Raw genomic sequence first — 19,172 nt, forward strand, 5'->3', positions numbered from 1 at the left:
TCCCTCGAAGGCTGTTCTCCAACCTACCCATCAATGTTTTCTCCAACTCGAAAGCCTTCATTTCACTTTAAGATCAATTTACTCAAGGGTGAGAACCTACGAGACTGTAGTCACCACTGAGCATGGAAAGACTCCTCTGTGGAGTAGCTGATGTCGGGGAACTGGTCTCCAGACACAGTGAGGAAGCCTTACTCATGCCGCTCGTCTGCTGACCACTCCCACCCGCCATCTGTAAACTGGGAAGGCCCACCACAGCACGGGCTCCTACTGTGAGGACAGCAGCTGCATCTAAAATGGCTCCAGGGCCAGCTGAGAGCTGACAAGTATTTCACATTCATCTGGACCTACTCACCTTGCAGGAGAATCTTCTCACTCATGTGGCAGGGTTTCATGTAGCACAGGCTGGCCTTTAGCAGCTCCATGGGCAGTGCAGGCTGGCCCCCTTTAATTCCACGTGTAGCTGAGGATGACCTTTGAACTTCATATCTTTCTTCCAAGTGCTGGGATCAGGGGTTTGTGGTACTACAACTGGCCTGTATTGATTTCAAATTTAGACAGAATCACACACTGTAGCCTAGGCTAGCCTCAAGTTCAAGGCAATCCTGCTGCAACCTCCTTTTGGAGAGTTGGAATTACAAGCAAGAGCCACCATGCCCAGCTGAAAAAAAGAAAAAGGAAGGAAGGAAGGAAGAGAAGGAAGGAGAAGGAGGAGAAAGGAGGGAGGGAGGGAGGGAGGGAGAGAGAGAGAGAGAGAGAGAGAGAGAGAGAGAGAGAGAAGGAGGGAGGAGAAAGAGTTTAAATACTACACTGTATGAACATAGCTGATATGTTTTTTTAAGGCACCCATATGCACTCTGCTACATCCATCAAAAAATCCAGACCCCTCACACCAGAATTCTTTAAACGTTTTTTAGGCAGGCTCTTGCTGTGTAATTAGTCCGTGGCCTGGAATGTGTAGCAAGCCCCCTTAGTGCTGGGATTACACGTGTGTCCCACCGTCTTCAATTTCACTCCAGCATCTCCGAGGGGGAGGAACACTGAAGACAGAGTGGAGACACTTGAAACTTTAAAGTCTCGTCTATAATTATGAGACGCAGGGCGCACACAGCCTGAGGCCTGCCGTTTTAGGGGGCTTGAGAAGATACGGCTGGGAGTTTTGTTTTTGTTACCTATGATTTCAAAAGGCACTCTTGGCCTACTTGACCACTTTAAGCAATTACATTCCCAGGAAACCAGCAGACTTGGCACAGCTCCTGCTCTGGAAAGGCTCTTACTCTGGCCCAAGCTTTCCAAGTCAGGCTCTGAAAGGGAGGAATACTGGCCTGCCGGCTGTGAGACGCTGCAGTACTCAGCCCGTCCTTAAACAGATATGGAGATGGAACTTTTAAAACGAGGGGCCAGAGAGTTGGCTCAGTGGTTAAAAGCACTTGTTGCTGTAGCAGAGGACTTGGGTTGAGACCCAGCACCCACAGGCATGTCTGAAGACAGCTTACAACTGTCTGTAGCCTCAGTTCCAGGACACCCAGAAGGCATGCATGTTATGTGTCCACAAACATGCAGCAAGCCCCTCAGGCACATAAAGTAAAACAATTCTAAAAAAACCCCACTGTTTCTGTTTTAAAAAGAATATGAAGGAATCATCTGTCATGGAATTAAATATACTTGTTATTTAGCAAAACTTTGGGAGTTTGGAGTGCTTTTTGTTGCTGGTTTTTGTTTTTGTTTTTTTTTCTGTTCCCAGGGACTTCCTGCATGCTAACTAGCCAAGTGCTCTATCACTGAGTTATATGCCTAGTTCTCTTAATTTTGAGGAGGGGGTCTTGCCAAGTTTCCTAGGCTGGATTTGAACTCACTCTGTAGCCCAGACTGGCCTTGAACTTGTGATCCTACCTTAGCCTCCCAAGTAACTGGGACTACCAGCCTATGTCATTAGACCTGACTTCTTGTGGTTTAATGTTTTAACTTTTGTGTCTTTGGTATATGTGTTCATTCATGTGTGGGCTTGTGTGGTTGCAGGTGTGTCTTGCATGTGTGTGTGTGTGTGTGTGTGTGTGGAGGCCAAAGGTCAACCTTAAGTATTGTTCCTCAGGAACTGTCTACCCACCCTTACTTTTCATTACAATCATTTAGTGTGTGTGTGTGTGTGTGTGAAGGTCAGAGGACAACTTGGAGGATTTGTTTTCCTCATCTGTCATGTGGTCCAGAGATCAAGGTAATCGGCCTTTACATACTGACACATTCTACTGGCCTCACCCTTGCTTTTGGAGACAGGATCTCACTACAAATCCTTGGCTGGCCTGGCACTTGCTATGTAGACCAGGCTGGCCTTGAACTCATTGAGATCTGTCTGCCTCTGCCTCCTAAATGCTGGCCCAAACTCAGGTTCTTATACAGGCTTGCACAGTAAGCCATCTCCCCAGCCTGTTTTGAGACATCTTGCCACAAAACCCAGACTTGCCTTAAACTTCTGTCAGTCCTCCTGCCTCTGCCTGCACAGCTCTGGGTTTACAAGCATGTGTCACCGTGCCCTGCAGCTTTTTCTCTTTTATGTGTAGTGTTAGGGTACAGACGAGGGCTTCACAGACAAATGTTCCACCACCGAGCGCCTGCCTTAGCTCGTCTCCACCCAGCTTACTTTTGACAGTGACGGACACAGGCTACTCCCTTCTTGGAATATAGCTTTATTGGAGCAAACTATGTGCAGTTGTGAGGAGGGTGTGGCGACTCAGCCTTTCCCCTACAGAGAGAACCCACCAGCATTCCTGGTGGAGGTGCGCCACCTCTGAGGGGTTAACGCACCTCGCCAGCCACCTTCCCAACCTGGGCTGATTCTGACCCACTTATAGTTAGCAAGATGTAAAAGAAAGTCAGTTGGGAACTGGAACATCAGAAGAAAGCAATTAGAGTGTGTGTGTGGGGGGGGGGGGGGGGTAAGAGTGGTGCACTTTAAATTCCAGCAATCTGGAGGCAGAGGCAGGAAGATCTGTGAGAGTTCCGGGCCAGCCTGATTAACATGGAGAGTTCCAGGACAACCAAGGCTACGTATGCCGTGAGACCCTCTTTTAAAATAAAGTACTTAACTGCTCTTGCATAGAGAACCTAGTTGGTTTCCAGCACCTACCCTGGTGGCACAACAGTCTAACTCCAGTTCGGGGGGAGCCAGCGCTCCCTCCTGGCCTTTGTGGACACGGAGCATGTATGTGGTGCATGTACACATATGCAAGCAAAACACCCAGATGCATAAAATAAGCCTAAAAAATAAACAACAGTTATCACTAAAAAGTACACATGGGCTGGGGTCACAACCATCTGTAACTCCCGTCCTAGAGGATCTGACGCTCTCTTTTGGACTCTATGGGTACCAGGCGCATAGGTAGGACAAGATAGTCACTGGGTAAAGCACATGCCACAGTCTCGGTGACCTGAGTTTGAGCCCTAGACCCAGATAAAGATAAAGATAAAGAAATTGTGACCTTGACACATGTGCCTTGGCACACATGCCCACATACTCCACGCCCACGCATACACATCAAGCCGACGAATATGCCACAACCACACATACATCACGTACACATACAAACAATAAAATTGTGTGGGTGACGGTGTCTCACGTGGTTGCCCCAGGTGTCCTCGAACTCACAGAGATTTATTTGCCTCAGGAGGAGCTCTGAGGAGCTCCCAGGCCAGCCAAGGCTACACTGGCTGGAGCCCAGTGACCCTTCTCCCTTCTTTCACTGCATCTATTTCAAATCTTTACTGCTCCCTAGAGTTTTCTCCTACCTCCTCCAATCTCTCACCAATTTCAGGGCGAAAATGTGAAAACAGCGATGATGGTCGTGCTCCCACCCCTCAGGCCCCAGGGTCCCTCCGGATTATCTGTCCATTCATTCTACAAGTATTTCAGGACCTCATACAGACTGGGTGACCTGACTATGCTTGGTGCAGGATAGTGTGTGTGTGTGTGTGTGTGTATTTGTTGTGAGCATGTGGATTTGTGTGCATGAATGTGTGTGTGTGCATGTGGATTTTGGATGTGTGTGTGTGTTTGTGTGTGTGTTTTGGAAGAGAGTATAGAAGTCAAAGGGAACAAGCTGAGAACCAGAGACAGGATATCTTTGAAGATCTGCAAGCTATCGGGTGTGGCTGGACAGAAATGTGGCCAGAACAGGAAGTAAGTGTTTGAAGCTGAAACCTGCTGTCTCTGTGCTCCCTCTGTGGGCTACTGGAAGCCAGTATGTGCCAGGGCGCTGGGCCAGAGCTGCTCAGCCTCCATCTACGCCACCACCTAACCTTCGTCAAGGCACATGAAGGCTGAGTGGGATGCTGGGCTCATGGCTCCTGTCTGTGATCCTGACACTCGGGAGGCTAAGGCAGAAGGATCATCACAGTTTGGGGACACGGTGGGCTGCATAGCGAGTTCCAGGACAGCCTGGTGTGATGGTAAATGCTGCCATCTCAGCATATGGGAGGCAAAGGCAGAAGGACCAGAAGTTCAAGGTCATCTTCAGGTACATAACCAGTCCCAGGCCTGCCCTGTCTGAGAACAAACAAAACTAAAACACTTGCAGGCCAAATTCCAAATATGGACGGATTCAAAACAGGGAGATGACGTAGGAGAACGACAACTGGGTGGGCGAAACGGCCCAGCTGTTAAAGCCACCAACAACCTGAGGTTGACAGAGTGACACGCTGTCCCTTGGCCTTAGCACCTATTCACCTACACACACACACACACACACACACACACACACACACACACACGCAGGCACGCAGGCACGCAGGCACACATGCATACACACACACACACACACACACACACACACACACACACACACACACGCAGGCACGAAGGCACACATGCATACACACACACACACACACACACACAGTATATTTGAAATGATGACTGTTTATTAAAGCTTAGGTTACATTACTTGTGTGAAACAAGATTTCCAGGCCCTACCCTAGCACAGACAGAGGAGCAATCAACACGTTTGTTGTTTTAAGAAGTTCCCTGGAGATTTTAAAACAACAGCAAAGCCTGTGACCTCTGCCTTAGTAAACTGCAATAGGAAACCAGCTTTTCTTGTTAAAACCAACTTTTCTATTTATACCCCACATCTCACACTGGTCTATAGAAATGGCCTAAGTAAGGCTTCGAAAAATGTGTATAAGGCCTCTTCATTATCCTCCTTTTTATTGTGGGTTAATTATTGTCTTGGAATTTTTTTATTGCTGTGACAAAACACTATCATGCCCAACATCAAGTTGGGAAGGAAGAGGTTTATTCAGCATACACTTCCATAGCACTGTTCATCACTGAGGGAAGTCAGGACAGGAACCTGGAGGCAGGAACTGAGACAGAGGTCATGGAGGGGTGCTGCTTACTGGCTTGCTCTCCATGGCCTACTCAGCCTGCTTTCTTGTAGAACCCAGGACCATCAACTGAGGTGTGGCTGCACCTTCAACCACTGGTGAAGGAAACGCCCTCCAGCCTGATCTCCTTTCTCTCAATTGAGGTTACCATCTCTCAGAAGACTGTAGCCTGTGTATCAAGGTGACACCATGCTCCCAAGAATAACTGACCCCTTGTCATCTTGACACACAAAACACATCACTTCAGTATTAAGCTGTAACCTTTCCTTTCTGTTCACTACCAAGGTCGCACATTAATATCAACATCACAGTCTAAAACATCCCAAAATTTAAAAGTCCCACAGACTTTAAAAATTTAAACAGTAGGGCTGGAGAGAAGGCTCGGTGGTTAAGAGCATGGGATAATCTCTCAGAAGACCTGGGTTCGATTCCCAGCATCCGCATGGCAGCTCACAACTGTTTGCAATTCAGTTCAAGAGTATCTGGCCCCATCACACAGACATACGTGCAGGAAAAACACCAGTGCTCATAAAAATAAATAAATCTTTTAAAAGTTCAAATAGTAAAAGTCCAAAGTCTCTTTAAAATATTCAAAACTGCTCAACTGTGGACTCCCATAAAATAAAAAAATAAGTTTCTTTTTTACCTCTACAAAGAACTAGTCCACAGTCGCAGTCTAAGCGAAGCAAAACAGATCCAGCAGTGTAAACTCAGCATCCAGTGTCTGGGAATCTCTCATGGTCCTCTGAGCTCCTCCAAAGGGTCTGGGTCACTTCTCTGGCTCTGCTCTCTGTAACACACACAGCTTGTCTTCCAGGCTGGCTCCACGCCACACCTGCTGCTGTTCTTGATGGTTGTCCCCTGGTACTGGCATCTCCAAAACGCCGGACTTTTTTTACAGCAGCTGGGCTGCACTTTCACCTTTAACCTCTCCTGGGCTCTTTTCGGGAATTCCAGGCCTGCCACACAGGGTCCAGCCTCTGCTGCTGTCCATGACCCCTTCGTACCTTTATGGAGTTATCTGCTGGGTCACTCTTGCGTCACCAAGCTCAGCTGCGGGCGTGAGGTTCAGCCTTGGCCCCCTCCGGGCCACAGCTTCTGAGGAAACACTTCCCAGAAGATTCTGCTTTGATGAATCGCGGCTGATTCTTCAGCTCCAGCTGACCAGACACCGGATTCCCACACAAAAGGCCAAGTGGAGTCTTTGCCTCCCTCTGAACCCCCACCGGCCTCTGTGTTCTGCGCTGTTCTCACCATGTATCTCACAAAGATATACATCTGTATCTTCCAAGCTCCCACAGAGCTGCTCGCTGTGCTCTGAGCGCCCAGTGCTCTTCCCAGAGCTCGAATGCCACCACGGCCCTCAACAAACAAAACAGTAAAAACACATCGCCAAGGCGTCTCTGTCACAGCCGCAGCCCGCGGTCCCAGTAACAATTTCTGTCTTAGGTTCTCTCTCTCTCTCTCTCTCTCTCTCTCTCTCTCTCTCTCTCTCTCTCTCTCTCTCTCTCTCTCTCTCTCACTCACGCGAGATTTGGTTTTTTTCCTGGAACTCACTCTGTAGACCAGGCTGGCCTCGAACTCAGAAATCCGCCTGCCTCTGCCTCCCAGGGTGCTGGGATTAAAGGCGTGCGCCACCACTGCCGGGCTTAGGTTTTCTATTACTGTATGAGACACCCTAAGGAAAAGCAACTTGGAGAGAAGAGCGTTTATTTTGCATTCCCTTCCAGGTGTCAGTCAGGCAAGGAAGTTAGGGCAGAAACCTGGAGGCAGGAGCGGATGCAGAGGCCATGGAAGGGCGTGGTTACTGGCTCGCTCAGCCTGCTTTCTCATAAAACCCAGGACCACCAGCCCTGGGGGTGGCACCGCCCACCATGACTGGGCCCTTCCCCCATCAACCTCTAATCAAGAAAATATCCAGGGGCTTGGGGGAGAGGCTGATACTGGTATGTAAAGTCAATAATTAATGAAAAAAACAAAACAAAAATATCCTCCAGGCTTGCCTGCTTGTCGAGCGTTTTCTCAGCTGAGGTCCCCTCCTCTCAGGCGACTCTGGCTCATGTCAAGTTGATATAAAAAGCAGCCAGAGCCAATATGTTGTGACTGAGTGGCCTGCTTGTTTTGTGGGAGTGCTAACAGTGGGGGTGAGGGCTGTCCTTGACTCTTTTACCTACTTGTGGGACCCTTCCCCTCTACTGAATTGCCTTGTCCAGCCTTGATGCGATGGGGCGGGCCTGGTCTTTTTTCTTTAGATTTATTTATTTTATGTATATGAGTACACTGTAGCTGTACAGGTGGTTGTGAGCCACCATGTAGCTGCTGAGGATTGAACTTAGGACCTCTGCTTGGTCTGGCCCAAAGATTTATTATTATTATTATATATGATTATATTATATAATTAATATATTATTATTATGAAGTACACTTGCTGTCTTCAGACACACCAGAAGAGGGCATCAGATTCCATTACAGATTCCATGTGGTTGCTGGGATTTGAACTGGGGACCTCTGGAAGAGCAGTCAGTGCTCTTAAGTGCTGAGCCATCTCTCCAGGGACGTGCCTAGTCTTACAGTGTAGCTTATTATGCTATATTTGGTGGATGTTCTCGGGAGGCCTGCTCTTTTCTGAGGGGAGCTTGAGGGGGTTGAATCTGGGGGAGGGGGAGGTGGTGGGGGAGAGATTGGGGGAAGGGGAGGAAGGGGAAACCATGGCTGAGATACAGTATATGAAAGAATTAAAAAACAAAAACCTAGCCAACCCACTTATCTTTGCTATCAACTCTTTCCTGTTGACTTGGAAAATAAACGTTCTCTCTGCCTGAGCTACTGTCCACTCCACACATTAGCTCGTGTTTAAGAAACAAGAGTAAAACCGGCAGTGGTGGCCCTCACCTTTAATCCCAGCACTCAGGAGACTGAGGCAGGTGGGTCCCTGAGTGTGAGGCTAGCCTGGTCTACAAAGGGAGTTTGAGACCAGCCTGGTCTACAGAGGGAGCCCAGGACAACAGGTGTACTGAGAGTTTTGGATTCTTTTTAAGGTTTATTTTATATATGTGAGTACACTTTTTTTGGGGGGGGGATTTGTTTTTTTTTTTGAGACAGTTTTTCTGTGTAGCCCTGGCTGTCCTGGAACTCACTCTGTAGACCAGGCTGGCCTTGAACTCAGAAATCTGCCTGCCTCTGCCTCCCAAGTGCTGGGATTACAGGCGTGCGCCACCACCGCCCGGCTATGAGTGCACTGTTGCTGTCTTCAGATACACCAGAAGAGGGCATCAGATCCCATTGCAGATGGTTGTGAGCCACCATGTGGTTGCTGGGAATTGAACTCAGGACCTTTGGAAGAGCAGTCAGTGCTCTTAACTGCTGAGCCATCTCTCCAGCCCTTGGTTTCTTTAAAAACCTCTCATGTTATATGTTTTTGTTTTAAGCTCAAGTATGGGATATGGGGCTGCTTCAGTTTGTCTGCAACTGCTAACTATGACTGTCTTGTGCGCCAAGATAGGCAGGGTTTTGCTATCTGCAGATAGTTTAATTCTGGAGACTCTGGAGAATATTAATACAAGAGCCCCAAGAAGGCCGGGGCAGCTGCTCCCTTGCTGCTGCTGGGTTGCTGACTTGCCCCTGAGAACACCACAACCCTAACCAACAGGAAGTAGCCTGTAGAGGTCTCTGTCCTCTTTCCCCTGCAACCTTTCTCTCCTACCTCATGTTGGGGGTCAGGGGGTGGGTTGGAAGGGAGAGAATAGTCTATGAACTCAATAAAATAGCTAAAAGAGGAAAAAAAGTCGACAGCCAAGTCTACGCAGAGAAACCTGTTTCACAATAAAAACAAAACAAAGACAAAAGCTACTTGTATGAGGTGAACCCACAATTATTCAAGTTTCTGAAATGACATACTGCTGTGTGATTATCAACACTCCTTTCCTTGCAGGGCTACGAGGAGAGAGAGCTTGCCTGGCATGCAGAAAGCTCCGGGCTCAACCCCAAGAAGCTTAGAACACAGAATACCTGGGAGGCAGAGCAGGCCAGCCAGAACAGCAGAGTGAGACCACTGGAAGAGAGAAATCAAAAGGTCACGCTGAGCTGCGTATCTATTAACATCACTTTATAGGGCTGGAGAGATGGCTCAGCAGTTTAGAGTGCTGACCGCTCTTCTGAAGGTTGTGAGTTCAAATCCCAGCCACCTCGTTATGGCTCACAACCATCGGTAATGAGATCTGATGCCCTCTTTTGGAGTGTCTGAAGACAGCTACAGCAATCGAGAAGGGCCGGAGCTAGAAGGAAAAGTGTCTGAAGACAGCTATAGTGTACTTATATATAATAAATAAATAAATCTTTACAAAAAAAATCACTAACACCTTGCATCAAAAAAAAAAAAAAGAGGAAAAAAATTCCTTTTTGAAGGTGATGGAGACTGAACCTAGAACTGAAAGGTTATATACAACTGTTCTGCCAGCAAGCTCTAACCTAAACCCTTAGTCACTGTTTTTTTTGTTGTTGTTGTTGTTGTTTGGTTGGTTGGTTGGTTGGTTTGGTTTGGTTTTTGGAGACAGGGTTTCTCTGTGTGGCCCTGGCTGTCCTGGAACTCACTCTATAGACCAGGCTGGCCTCGAACTCAGAAATCCACCTGCCTCTGCCTCCCAAGTGCTGGGATTACAGGTGTGCGCCACCACTGCGCAGCCTCACTGTTGTTTTTGAGACATAGTCTCAAACAGCCCAGGCTTGTTCGTCTACCTCCAGACCTGGGATTACATTTATGTATCAGCAAGACTGCTTTATTGTTGTTTTCCAGTTTAAGACTCGTTCCCACTCCCTTTCTGCTCTGAGACTGGATCTCAAGTAGCCCAGGTTGGCCTCAAGTCCCTACGTGACATCTGACTCTTCCAGTCTCCTCCTCCTGAGTGCTGGGACCCCAGCCTCGTGCACGGTGAGCACGCAGTCTACCCACAGCGCTGCATCCCTTGCACCCACCGCACCGACGGTTTACTCTTCGGAGCTTTCCCCAGCCGGGGAGAAGGTCCGTTTCAGGCCACAAAATTGGCTTGTGCCTCGTTCTTCCTACGGCGCCGCCGGGAATCTTCTACCCTGAGCTATTTCTGGCGCACTTGCTTGCACAAGCTCTAGTATGAGGCAAGCCGCCAGAGTTATTTATTCATCTGTTTCAGGGCCGTGGGCTGGTTCCCTCTCTGCACCCAGACCTTTAGCAGCCGCCAAGGAGAAAATGTATATACTCAGGCTGGGCAATGGTGTCGGAAAGAGAAGGAAGGGCTGCAGAGCCCAGCCTTGCATTTGTCCCTCATCTCCCGAGGGAGTCCGCGGTGCACAGGACTATCCACGAGGAGGAGAGTCGGAAGACGACGACCAGACTAAACTGTAAATCTTAACATCTACTTCAGTCACCAGCTTCTAGGTCTGTCGGCTAAGATCAAATGTGTAAAAATAAATAAAAATGCAAAACTCTGCAAATTACACAATTCCGCAGTTAACAGCCAGAGGAAGCGAAAGCGGCCCCGCCCACCGCCAGGCCACGCCCCTGGCCTTGCGGGCGTCCGTGGGTCTGCAGCCGAAGGGTCATGGGTGGGGGCTGCTCAGGCCCTTTCCATCCCGGAACCGCGTACGCCTCAGAGCCTGAGTCACCAACTGTCACCCGGCCGGAAGTCACCAACTCTCGCCGCCAGGGAAAAGTTTCCCGTGAGCCTGCGAGGGCTCGCGGACTACGACTCCCAGCATGCTCTGCGGCCGCCGCAGTTAACCCTGCAGGGACTGGAGCCGCCCTGGGTCCCGCCCCCCACCTGCCCCTTCCTCCGACCCGGCAAGGTGAGTTTTGAGGGGCTGGGAGGGCCTTTTTCCTCTCTACGGCTTAGAAGTGAGGGAAAGTGAGGGAAACGGGTGGTGTTGTTTAAGAGGGATTCCTTATTTTCCAAAAATGGGACAATTTGCAGTAAAAAAGATTCTGACGCCCTTTTACAAATGGGAGACACCCTGCTGCTCTGCGAACTCCAGGGCCTAAGTGGAATGGCCGGTCTCTCTGAATGCTACCTAAATCTTCTTTATCCAAGAACAGAGTAGCCAGAACCTCCTCCTAGCTCCCAAACATCATCCTTTCCCTTCACCAGCGCGTCCAGCAAGGTTTGTGGCTCAAGGCTGAGCTAAGGTTTTTGTCCTGATCCTGACTGGTGGTGTGTCTGTGTGAATACCTATGAACTCCTTAGGAGGCCCTGCAACCTTTTGGGTTATTAGAAGGCTCATGGTCTCCCAGGGCCCCTTCCCTTTGTGCGTGTGTGTCTGTCTGTGTTCCCTCCATGTTCATTTAGGCATCCTAGCTTTTTGTCTGATTTGAATAGCATTGTGCTGTTGAAAAAAAAAAAAAGCTCCTTCTTTGGAATCATGTGTGACAGATGTTAACCCTTGCCTACACTGGAACCCCTAAGTCAGCATTAGGTATAGGAGACAGTGTGTAATACCATGTTCCGGTTACTGCGCGTAGTTCTAGGTTGGAGAGGGCCCAGGGGCTACAAGTTCTGAGGATGGGCAGGAGGGAGTGAGAAGACCGCCTCCTCTCACCTTTTACTGTTTCCAGAACAGATTTGAAAGCTTCCCACTTGACCCCAGCACCCCCTCCCCCACCCCCACTCCACCCGAGTCCTTGCTTTGCTTGGGCTTTTCCATGGTCTAAAACTAAGGCGAGTTGAGTTTTTGTTTGTTCTTTTTTTTTTTTTTTTTAGTTTAGTTCTTTCTCTCTTCCCTTAGCTCCTATCTCGGAATCACTGGCAAACATCCTATCTTCACCCTGGAGGTTAACAGTCCCTGTTCTGAGAAGTCCCTTGTTTCTTCTCTGTACCCTTAAAGAAAACATTCTGTTCAGCTTTAGGGGAGTGGTATCAGAGGGAAGAAAGCTTTGGGGGCAGGAGTCCTGAACCACACCGGAGGCCAGGAGAGTGAGGGCAGACAACTCTTCTCCCTCACTTTTGCCAAGTGGCTCCCTGCCCCTGCCCCTGCCGCTGCCCCCGCCCCCGCCCCTTTGACATCCCAGACTCCCTGCCTATTTAAACAGAGATGGGTGCCCCCATCGGCACATTGTTCTTTGGCCACCTGACATCATGCCTCCCAAGAAGGATGCTCCCGTGAAGAAACCAGCAGGGCCCTCCATCTCTAAGCCGGCCGCCAAGTCTACAACAGGGACCCCTCTAGCCAAGACCAAGGCTGAGCTGGCTGGCCCCCAGACACCTGCAAAAACCCAGGAGCCCCCTGTTGACCTCTCCAAAGTGGTGGTGAGTCCTGAGGAAGTGTGGATCTGGAACGGGGTAGCTCCGGGATGCGGTGCAGCCTTGGGGATCCTGGAATATGTGGAAAGGGTAGGGAATGAATGAACCCCGGGATGAGGTCGGGGCTCCCAGGCAGGCCAGTCTCCGAGGTGAAGGGAGAGGGGTGCTGTCTGCCTCTGGCTCCGGCTGTTCAACTCAGAAGGCCACATCTCTGAACCCCAGGAGGGGAGACTGAAGAGGACAGACTTGTTAGACAATCACAGCTGGGGGCAGGGGTAAATTTAGCCTTTGTTCAGCCCCCAGTTATGTGAGGGATGCAGGACTGGGGTAGCAGGAGGGAAGGGAACAGGTGGTATGGGATTAACCCTGTTCCCAAGAAACCCTCCCCCTGTAATTCCTCTTGGGATTCTCCCAAGGCCCAGTGCTGGGAATGGGGCTAAAGTGGCCCGGCTCCCTGCTCATCCCGCTGGGCCCCTCCCCATTAGTGGCTGCCAGTTGGTTGTGGCAGGGAGGGACTGAGTAATCCTGTCATCTCCTCACCTGCCCTTTTTGTCCCCTACAGATCGAGTTTAACAAGGACCAGCTGGAGGGTGAGGAGAAGCCCGTATCCTAAGCCCCATTGTCCTACCCCAAACTCCTGGTCAGATGCTCTTCTCCTCACCACAGTGCTGACCTTGAAACCTCCCACACTTGTCCTGCTCTCCTCCTGTGCCCAGCTCTGCACTTTAGTTTCTGAAGCTAACCTCCCTCTGTCTGCAGGGGATGAGAATCCTTGGTCACATAGCCTTCCCCTTGTGTCTCAGAGTTCAGAGAGGCCTTTGAGCTGTTCGACCGCGTAGGCGACGGCAAGATCTTGTACAGCCAGTGTGGGGACCTGATGCGGGCCCTGGGCCAGAACCCTACCAACGCCGAGGTGCTCAAGGTCCTGGGGAACCCCAAGAGCGAGGGTGAGAGGAACCTTGAGATTTGTGGGGTTTCGGTTTTCTACTTCTTGGTGATGGAGATTGAATACAGGGTTCTGCCTGGGCCATTGAGCACCATATCTAGCTAGCAACTTTCTCTTTATCCATTTTTTTTTTCTGAGATAGTATTTCAGTATCCCAGCCAAGAATAACCTTAAATTCTGATCCTCCCATCTCCACCTCCTGTCTACTGCCCAGTGGAGTGTTGGGATTACTCCAGTTTATGTGGTGGATTGAATTCAGGGCCTCAGACAAGCCAGGCAAGCCCTTTATTTCAGAGGTCCTTTTTTTTTTACTTTTTGAGACAGGTGCTAGTAAATTACTCAGGTTGGCCAGGAACCTGCAGTTCTATCCCAGCAGCACTAATCCCCAGTTTTCTTTCTCTTTTTAAATTTTAATTATCATTTAGATAGGGTTATTATTATTGTTATTATTATTATTATTACATAGGGTCTCTCTCTCTACATATCCCTGCTTACCCTGGAACTCACTATATAGACCAGGCTGGCCTCAGACTCAGAGATCTGTGGGCCACCACACATGCATTAGTGGTTCTCTCTGTTTTGAGTGTGTCCTGCGACTGGGCTACATCCTCACCCTTTTTTTTTTCCTGTTGTGATAGTCTTAAGTTGTTCTGGCTGGCTTTGAACTTGCCTGGTAACTGGTTACAAAACTGCACCACCAGGCATGGCAACAGTATCAATTCTCAATGACAGAATATTGGTGATAGAGGGCGCTGGGACAGATCTTAGGACTCAAAAAACAAACACAGGGAAGGAAAACATCCTGAATGCTGTAGGGGATGGAAGTCACTATAGTAGGGTTGGATGACGCTGGATCTCACACCTTGGTGTCTCTCTCACCTCTGTCTAATCGCCAGAGCTCAAGTCCCGACGTGTAGACTTTGAGACGTTCCTGCCCATGCTGCAAGCCGTGGCCAAGAACCGGGACCAGGGCACATACGAGGACTACCTAGAGGGGCTTCGTGTGTTTGACAAGGAGGGCAACGGCAAAGTCATGGGCGCGGAGCTCAGACACGTTCTTACTACTCTCGGTGAGGCCGGGCCGGAGCTGTGGGTGGAGACGTGGGTGGACCTGGAAGAGCTAGATAGAGCCCGGACTGGGCTTACGGTTCTGCAGTCATGGGCAGGAGGCTTGAGAGGGCCGGCGTTGTGGAGGCAGCGCCTGGGGTCCTCGATCATCTAGAGGCTAAAGTGTCCAGCAACGAGCCCCGGGCAGGGGATGCGCTGGGAGCCTCATGTCCGCCCTCTGCGAGCCACACTTGTGCTGGTTCCGTGTAAGACTCAACCCCTGCGGCTCGCTCCGCTGTCTGAAAGCTTTCGCCTGCTCCAGGGCACCGCTGATGTGTGCCGTGCGGAAAGGAAAAGGGCGGCTGGGAGGACGACCCACCTGAGAGTGGTGAGGCAGGGAAGGCGCGGGGCTCTAACTGTCTGTGTTCAGGAGAGAAGATGACTGAGGAAGAGGTAGAGACTGTTCTGGCAGGCCACGAGGACAGCAACGGCTGCATCAACTATGAGGGTGAGGGCAGGGCGAGCAGGGTGAGGAGCTGATCGTGGGAGTGCCCTCAGTTACCCAAGGTCAGGTTCTGACGTCCTCGCCTCCTCTGTGCAGCCTTCCTGAAGCACATCCTAAGCCTCTGAGCTCCGCGCGTGGCCACGGGCCCTCGATCCAGCAGGCAGAAGCGCGGGCAGTGCGCTTCCCCGCCGGCTGTAGCGCAGCCACCAGGGCAGGACCACTTTCTTCCCACCTCGCCCACCCCCAGCCCAGCCCAGCCCACGTAGAACCCGCGGAGTCGGAACCTTGCCCCACCTCCTGTGCGGCCAGGGCGCGTTCCTGCCACTAGGGGGCGCGTACAGTCTTGAAATAAAAACGTGGTCCCTGCTTTGGTTTCCGACTGTTTTCTTTTGAGAAGGGGGAAGGACAGGAGCGGGTAGTGCTCTCTTCGGCAAAAGCCCAAATTCCCCTGCTCTTGGTGCGCCTCGGAAGAAAGGTTTCCAAGAGTCCCACCCAGGTCCCCGCTGTGGGTCTTCCTGAGGCGAGGTGGGCCCCCCCACCTCATTAATAATGTAGTGACGTCATCTGCATGAGCCCAGACTAGCATGCCTATTGGATGAAGCTGCGGAGGGTGACGTCATGCGCCGTAGGACGTACTAAGGCTGGGCTTGGGTCGGGAGTCGGAGCCATTACTGCCGGAAAAGGTCCCGCAGGAGCTTAGCAGCCAAGATGGTGGGCCCTGGGAATCGGGAGATTAGGGGGATTTGGGGCACGGAGAGGACCGCGGGTGGGAGTAGAGAAAGCAATGGACGTGGGCACGCCCAGGTTTTGGAAGGTTGGATGTGGGGTTGGTGCCCTGGGAAGCAAGTCCTCAGCTTCAAACAGGAGTTTGTAAAACCGGGTTAGAAGCTTGCGGGGTTGGACCTCAGATACTGACCAATCCCTTCTTCTCCGGGCAGTGTGACTTCACCGAGGACCAGACCGCAGGTAGGCAGCCCTGACCCGCAGCCGAGGTCACCCTTACCGAGAGGGACCCCTTCCTTTAGCATCTTTCCTCCGATCCCAACCTGTCATCCCCAGCACTTCAGAAGAGTGCCCCGTGGATTTCCTTCTCTTCTGCTCTAGATCCTCCATTTTCTTTTCTCATTCTTTCTTCCTTCCCCTTTCACTCTAGATCTGAGCCCCAAGTACTGGGTGAGTTTTAGGTGGTGTGGGTATGTGAAACAATTTGACTAATGCCTGTTGTGTGTCGGGTCTATTATGCTGTGTTCTGCTGCTTTTTGCCTCTCCTCTGACAACTATCCCTCCTTAAGCTCGGGTTCTGAATGCCATAAAGAGCAGTGACTTGATATCTTGTTAAGACGGGCACTGGAGAGTTTGCTAAGGATGTGGCTTAGCTTCACCTCTTGGAAGATCTCCGGAGGGAAAGGGTGGGAGTGGGAGGCTAGAGTCCAGGCCACTGCTCCTACTTCCTTATATGGGCAGGACCTAGCCTGTGCGGTGGCAAATTCCAGCCGAGTAGTAGAGTAGTGGTGGAGAACAGCCGCTGCAGCTCAGGGGTGTGTAAACAGATGGCTGCCACCGTGAGGTAAGGAAAGAAGGCTGAGTGTCTTTATGTGGGGCATTCGAGTTGACAGAAATAGATCCGTAGGAGCAGTCTTCGGTGTACAGGAGGACGAGATATCTGGTTTCTGCAGCATGACTTGAGTGCTGCTGTTCTTCTGAATCCCAGAATTCAAGGAGGCTTTCCAGCTGTTTGACCGAACAGGCGATGGCAAGATCCTGTACAGCCAGTGCGGGGATGTGATGCGGGCCCTGGGCCAGAACCCTACCAACGCCGAGGTGCTCAAGGTCCTGGGGAACCCCAAGAGCGATGGTGAGCATTTTAAGAACTGTTTGTTCAGCTAAAGGTTCATCCCTTTATGTTCATCGGTGCCAAACTTGAGCAAGTTTAGTCTCCGCCAGTTCCACTGATTTCCCTCTTTTGTCCAGTCCCTTGTGTTCTCTAACGTGTGATTTCTCGTCTGACACGTCTACCTCCCACACGACAGAGATGAACGTGAAGGTGCTGGACTTTGAGCACTTCCTGCCCATGCTGCAGACCGTGGCCAAGAACAAAGACCAGGGAACCTACGAGGATTATGTTGAAGGCCTTCGTGTGTTTGACAAGGAAGGGAATGGCACTGTCATGGGTGCTGAGATCCGTCATGTCCTGGTCACGCTGGGTAAGGGTCTGTGACCTTTCTGGAGCTAAGCTGCCACCTTGACACATTTCACCTGTCACCCAGTTCTCTCTCTGCAGGCGAGAAGATGACAGAGGAAGAGGTAGAGATGCTAGTGGCAGGGCACGAGGACAGCAACGGGTGCATCAACTATGAAGGTGAGGGGCAGAGTATAACTGGGGCCTCTGAGGAAATGGCCGTTCAGGGCGTGTTAGGGGGCATTGTATTCCTAGACTTGGTTCCAGAAGGGGCGAGGCTCAGACCAGTCTGGGAGGGAACTGTTGGGGAAATGACTGTCAAGGAAGGGGTGACGGACAGGGTACGAAGGGTGGGCTAGGAACGGGAAGTAAACAATGTCTGTCCCCACTGCCTGACCCCTTCACCCCATGTCTGTGTCTTGTCTTCACCATTAATGTCTCTTCCTTCCTGCAGCATTTGTGAGGCATATCCTGTCGGGGTGACGGGCCCAGGGGCGGGTACGGCTCCTCCCAGCCTCTCCTCTAGTTATCGCCCTAGTGTTTTATTCTTCCCAACCTGTGCTCTCGTCCCTGCCCATGCCCCCGACCATCTGACTTCCACCTGGCATGACTGCATGGAGCTGGCTCGAGGGGAGGGATCCTCAATGAGGAAAGCAGTTTGGGGGTGTGGTACCTCCTCCTCTCCTAGAATGGTCTCTGAGGCTTGACTTACAGGGGTCTTGGTGCTGGTGTCTGGGGACCTCAGCAGCTTGTAGAGAGGGCTTGTCTTATGGTGATTCTTTGGCCCTGGAGCATGGAGAGTTGGCTGGGGGCGGGGAGGAGCTAACTGCCCTATTCTGCTGCTAAAACAAAAGTCCCTTTCCCATCCTTCTACTGGACAGCTTGGAGGTACCCTAACCCAAAACTGACCTCTCCCCCTGCCAGTGGCTGACAGTAACTGTAGGCGTAGCTGAGAACTTTTCTGCCGCTGCTATGTTCTTGCTATTTAGAGTGGGGTGGGGGCTAACAGCCAGTGGGAGGGGAACCAGGGACAGAGAGAACACGGTGGCTCTTTTGGAAACTGACCCAAGGTTGGTCGCTATGGGCTTGTTCCCTCCCACCACCTTCATGGTCTGTGGTCTCCTGGCCCATGGGACCCCTCCCCAGCCCTCTCCTTGGCTGACACCACCTCTCCTCTCTACAGAGCTTGTCCGGATGGTGCTGAATGGCTGAGGACAGCTCTGTACCCTCGCCCATTCCTCGCCCAGTGTGAGATTTCTGTGTGGCCACAGAGGCTCCGTATCACAGCACCTCACCCATCTGGTTTCTTTTGGATGATGTTTGCCTTCACCAAATAAAATTTGCTCTCTTTGCTCTCTTTTGGTTCTTTCTTTCCTGAGCAGGGTGAGGAGAAAAAGGTGAGGTTGTAATGATGTCTGTCTTCAAACAAAGCTCAGGCTGGGGCCAGAGGTTTGGGGAAAACGGAATTAAGTGCTTGTAGTAACAAAACATGGACTCATTAATGAAAGGTTCCCTTTGGGAAATGAAGAAAGTGATAATTCCTATAGGATCAAGATAGCAGTACCTTTGGGGGGGGGCAGTATGTATTCCTTTTCAAGTTAAATTCTTGGCCTCGGGCTCCTCTGGGTCAGGCCCCCACGTGCCCAGGCACCGCTCACTGAAGCGCGAATGCCAGGACTTATAAGTACGCCAGAGCTGCTGCGCCTGCTGCAGTGAGGGGCCGACAGCCACAGTAGTGGGTGCGCTCCTGCCTCCTCCCTAATAAGGGAAGGAACGCAGCAGCCGTCTAAAAGGATCCAGAGACGCATCCGTTGTGTCGCGCTTCTAAGAGCTAATCTGTGGAGGTAAGCATTC

The 19,172-nt window shown here is 50.9% G+C and overlaps 2 protein-coding genes across 5 annotated transcripts; both read left to right on the forward strand.

The window, feature by feature from the left end:
• Window positions 1-11,011: 11,011 nt before the first annotated feature.
• On the forward strand, window positions 11,012-15,505 carry Myl6b (myosin light chain 6B). Of its 2 annotated transcripts, none has more exons than XM_052164801.1 (7): window positions 11,012-11,193; window positions 12,431-12,647; window positions 13,204-13,231; window positions 13,445-13,588; window positions 14,484-14,657; window positions 15,065-15,142; window positions 15,236-15,505. In XM_052164801.1, the coding sequence occupies exons 2-7, from the start codon at window positions 12,477-12,479 to the stop codon at window positions 15,262-15,264; spliced, it is 624 nt and encodes a 207-aa protein (XP_052020761.1). In that variant the 5' UTR covers window positions 11,012-11,193; window positions 12,431-12,476; the 3' UTR covers window positions 15,265-15,505. The 2 variants fall into 2 exon arrangements, with proteins under 2 accessions (XP_052020761.1, XP_052020762.1); XM_052164802.1 differs by lacking the exon at window positions 11,012-11,193 and adding an exon at window positions 11,398-11,505.
• Window positions 15,506-15,754: 249 nt separating this feature from the next.
• On the forward strand, window positions 15,755-18,675 carry Myl6 (myosin light chain 6). 3 transcript variants are annotated; one of them, XM_052164804.1, is made up of 7 exons: window positions 15,755-15,850; window positions 16,078-16,105; window positions 16,851-16,994; window positions 17,170-17,343; window positions 17,421-17,498; window positions 17,773-17,816; window positions 18,502-18,675. In XM_052164804.1, exons 1-6 carry the CDS (start codon window positions 15,848-15,850, stop codon window positions 17,799-17,801), a joined length of 456 nt encoding a protein of 151 aa, XP_052020764.1. In that variant the 5' UTR covers window positions 15,755-15,847; the 3' UTR covers window positions 17,802-17,816; window positions 18,502-18,675. The 3 variants fall into 3 exon arrangements, with proteins under 3 accessions (XP_052020764.1, XP_052020763.1, XP_052020767.1); XM_052164803.1 differs by lacking the exon at window positions 17,773-17,816 and having other exon boundaries at window positions 15,757-15,850; XM_052164807.1 differs by lacking the exons at window positions 15,755-15,850; window positions 16,078-16,105; window positions 17,773-17,816 and adding an exon at window positions 16,634-16,706.
• The last annotated feature ends 497 nt before the right edge of the window (window positions 18,676-19,172 follow it).

The sequence above is a fragment of the Apodemus sylvaticus genome, chromosome 20, assembly GCF_947179515.1.
Source record: "Apodemus sylvaticus chromosome 20, mApoSyl1.1, whole genome shotgun sequence".
In the NCBI taxonomy this organism is placed as follows: Eukaryota; Metazoa; Chordata; class Mammalia; order Rodentia; family Muridae; genus Apodemus; species Apodemus sylvaticus.

Coding starts and splice junctions, on each gene's coding strand:
- Myl6b (XM_052164801.1), top strand. CDS start 12,477: ATGCCTCCCAAGAAGGATGCTCCCGTGAAGAAACCAGCAGGGCCCTCC. Junction 13,232..13,444: donor TAACAAGGACCAGCTGGAGG/GTGAGGAGAAGC, acceptor CTTGTGTCTCAG/AGTTCAGAGAGGCCTTTGAG. Junction 13,589..14,483: donor GGGGAACCCCAAGAGCGAGG/GTGAGAGGAACC, acceptor TCTAATCGCCAG/AGCTCAAGTCCCGACGTGTA.
- Myl6 (XM_052164804.1), top strand. Junction 16,995..17,169: donor GGGGAACCCCAAGAGCGATG/GTGAGCATTTTA, acceptor CCCACACGACAG/AGATGAACGTGAAGGTGCTG. Junction 17,344..17,420: donor TCATGTCCTGGTCACGCTGG/GTAAGGGTCTGT, acceptor CTCTCTCTGCAG/GCGAGAAGATGACAGAGGAA.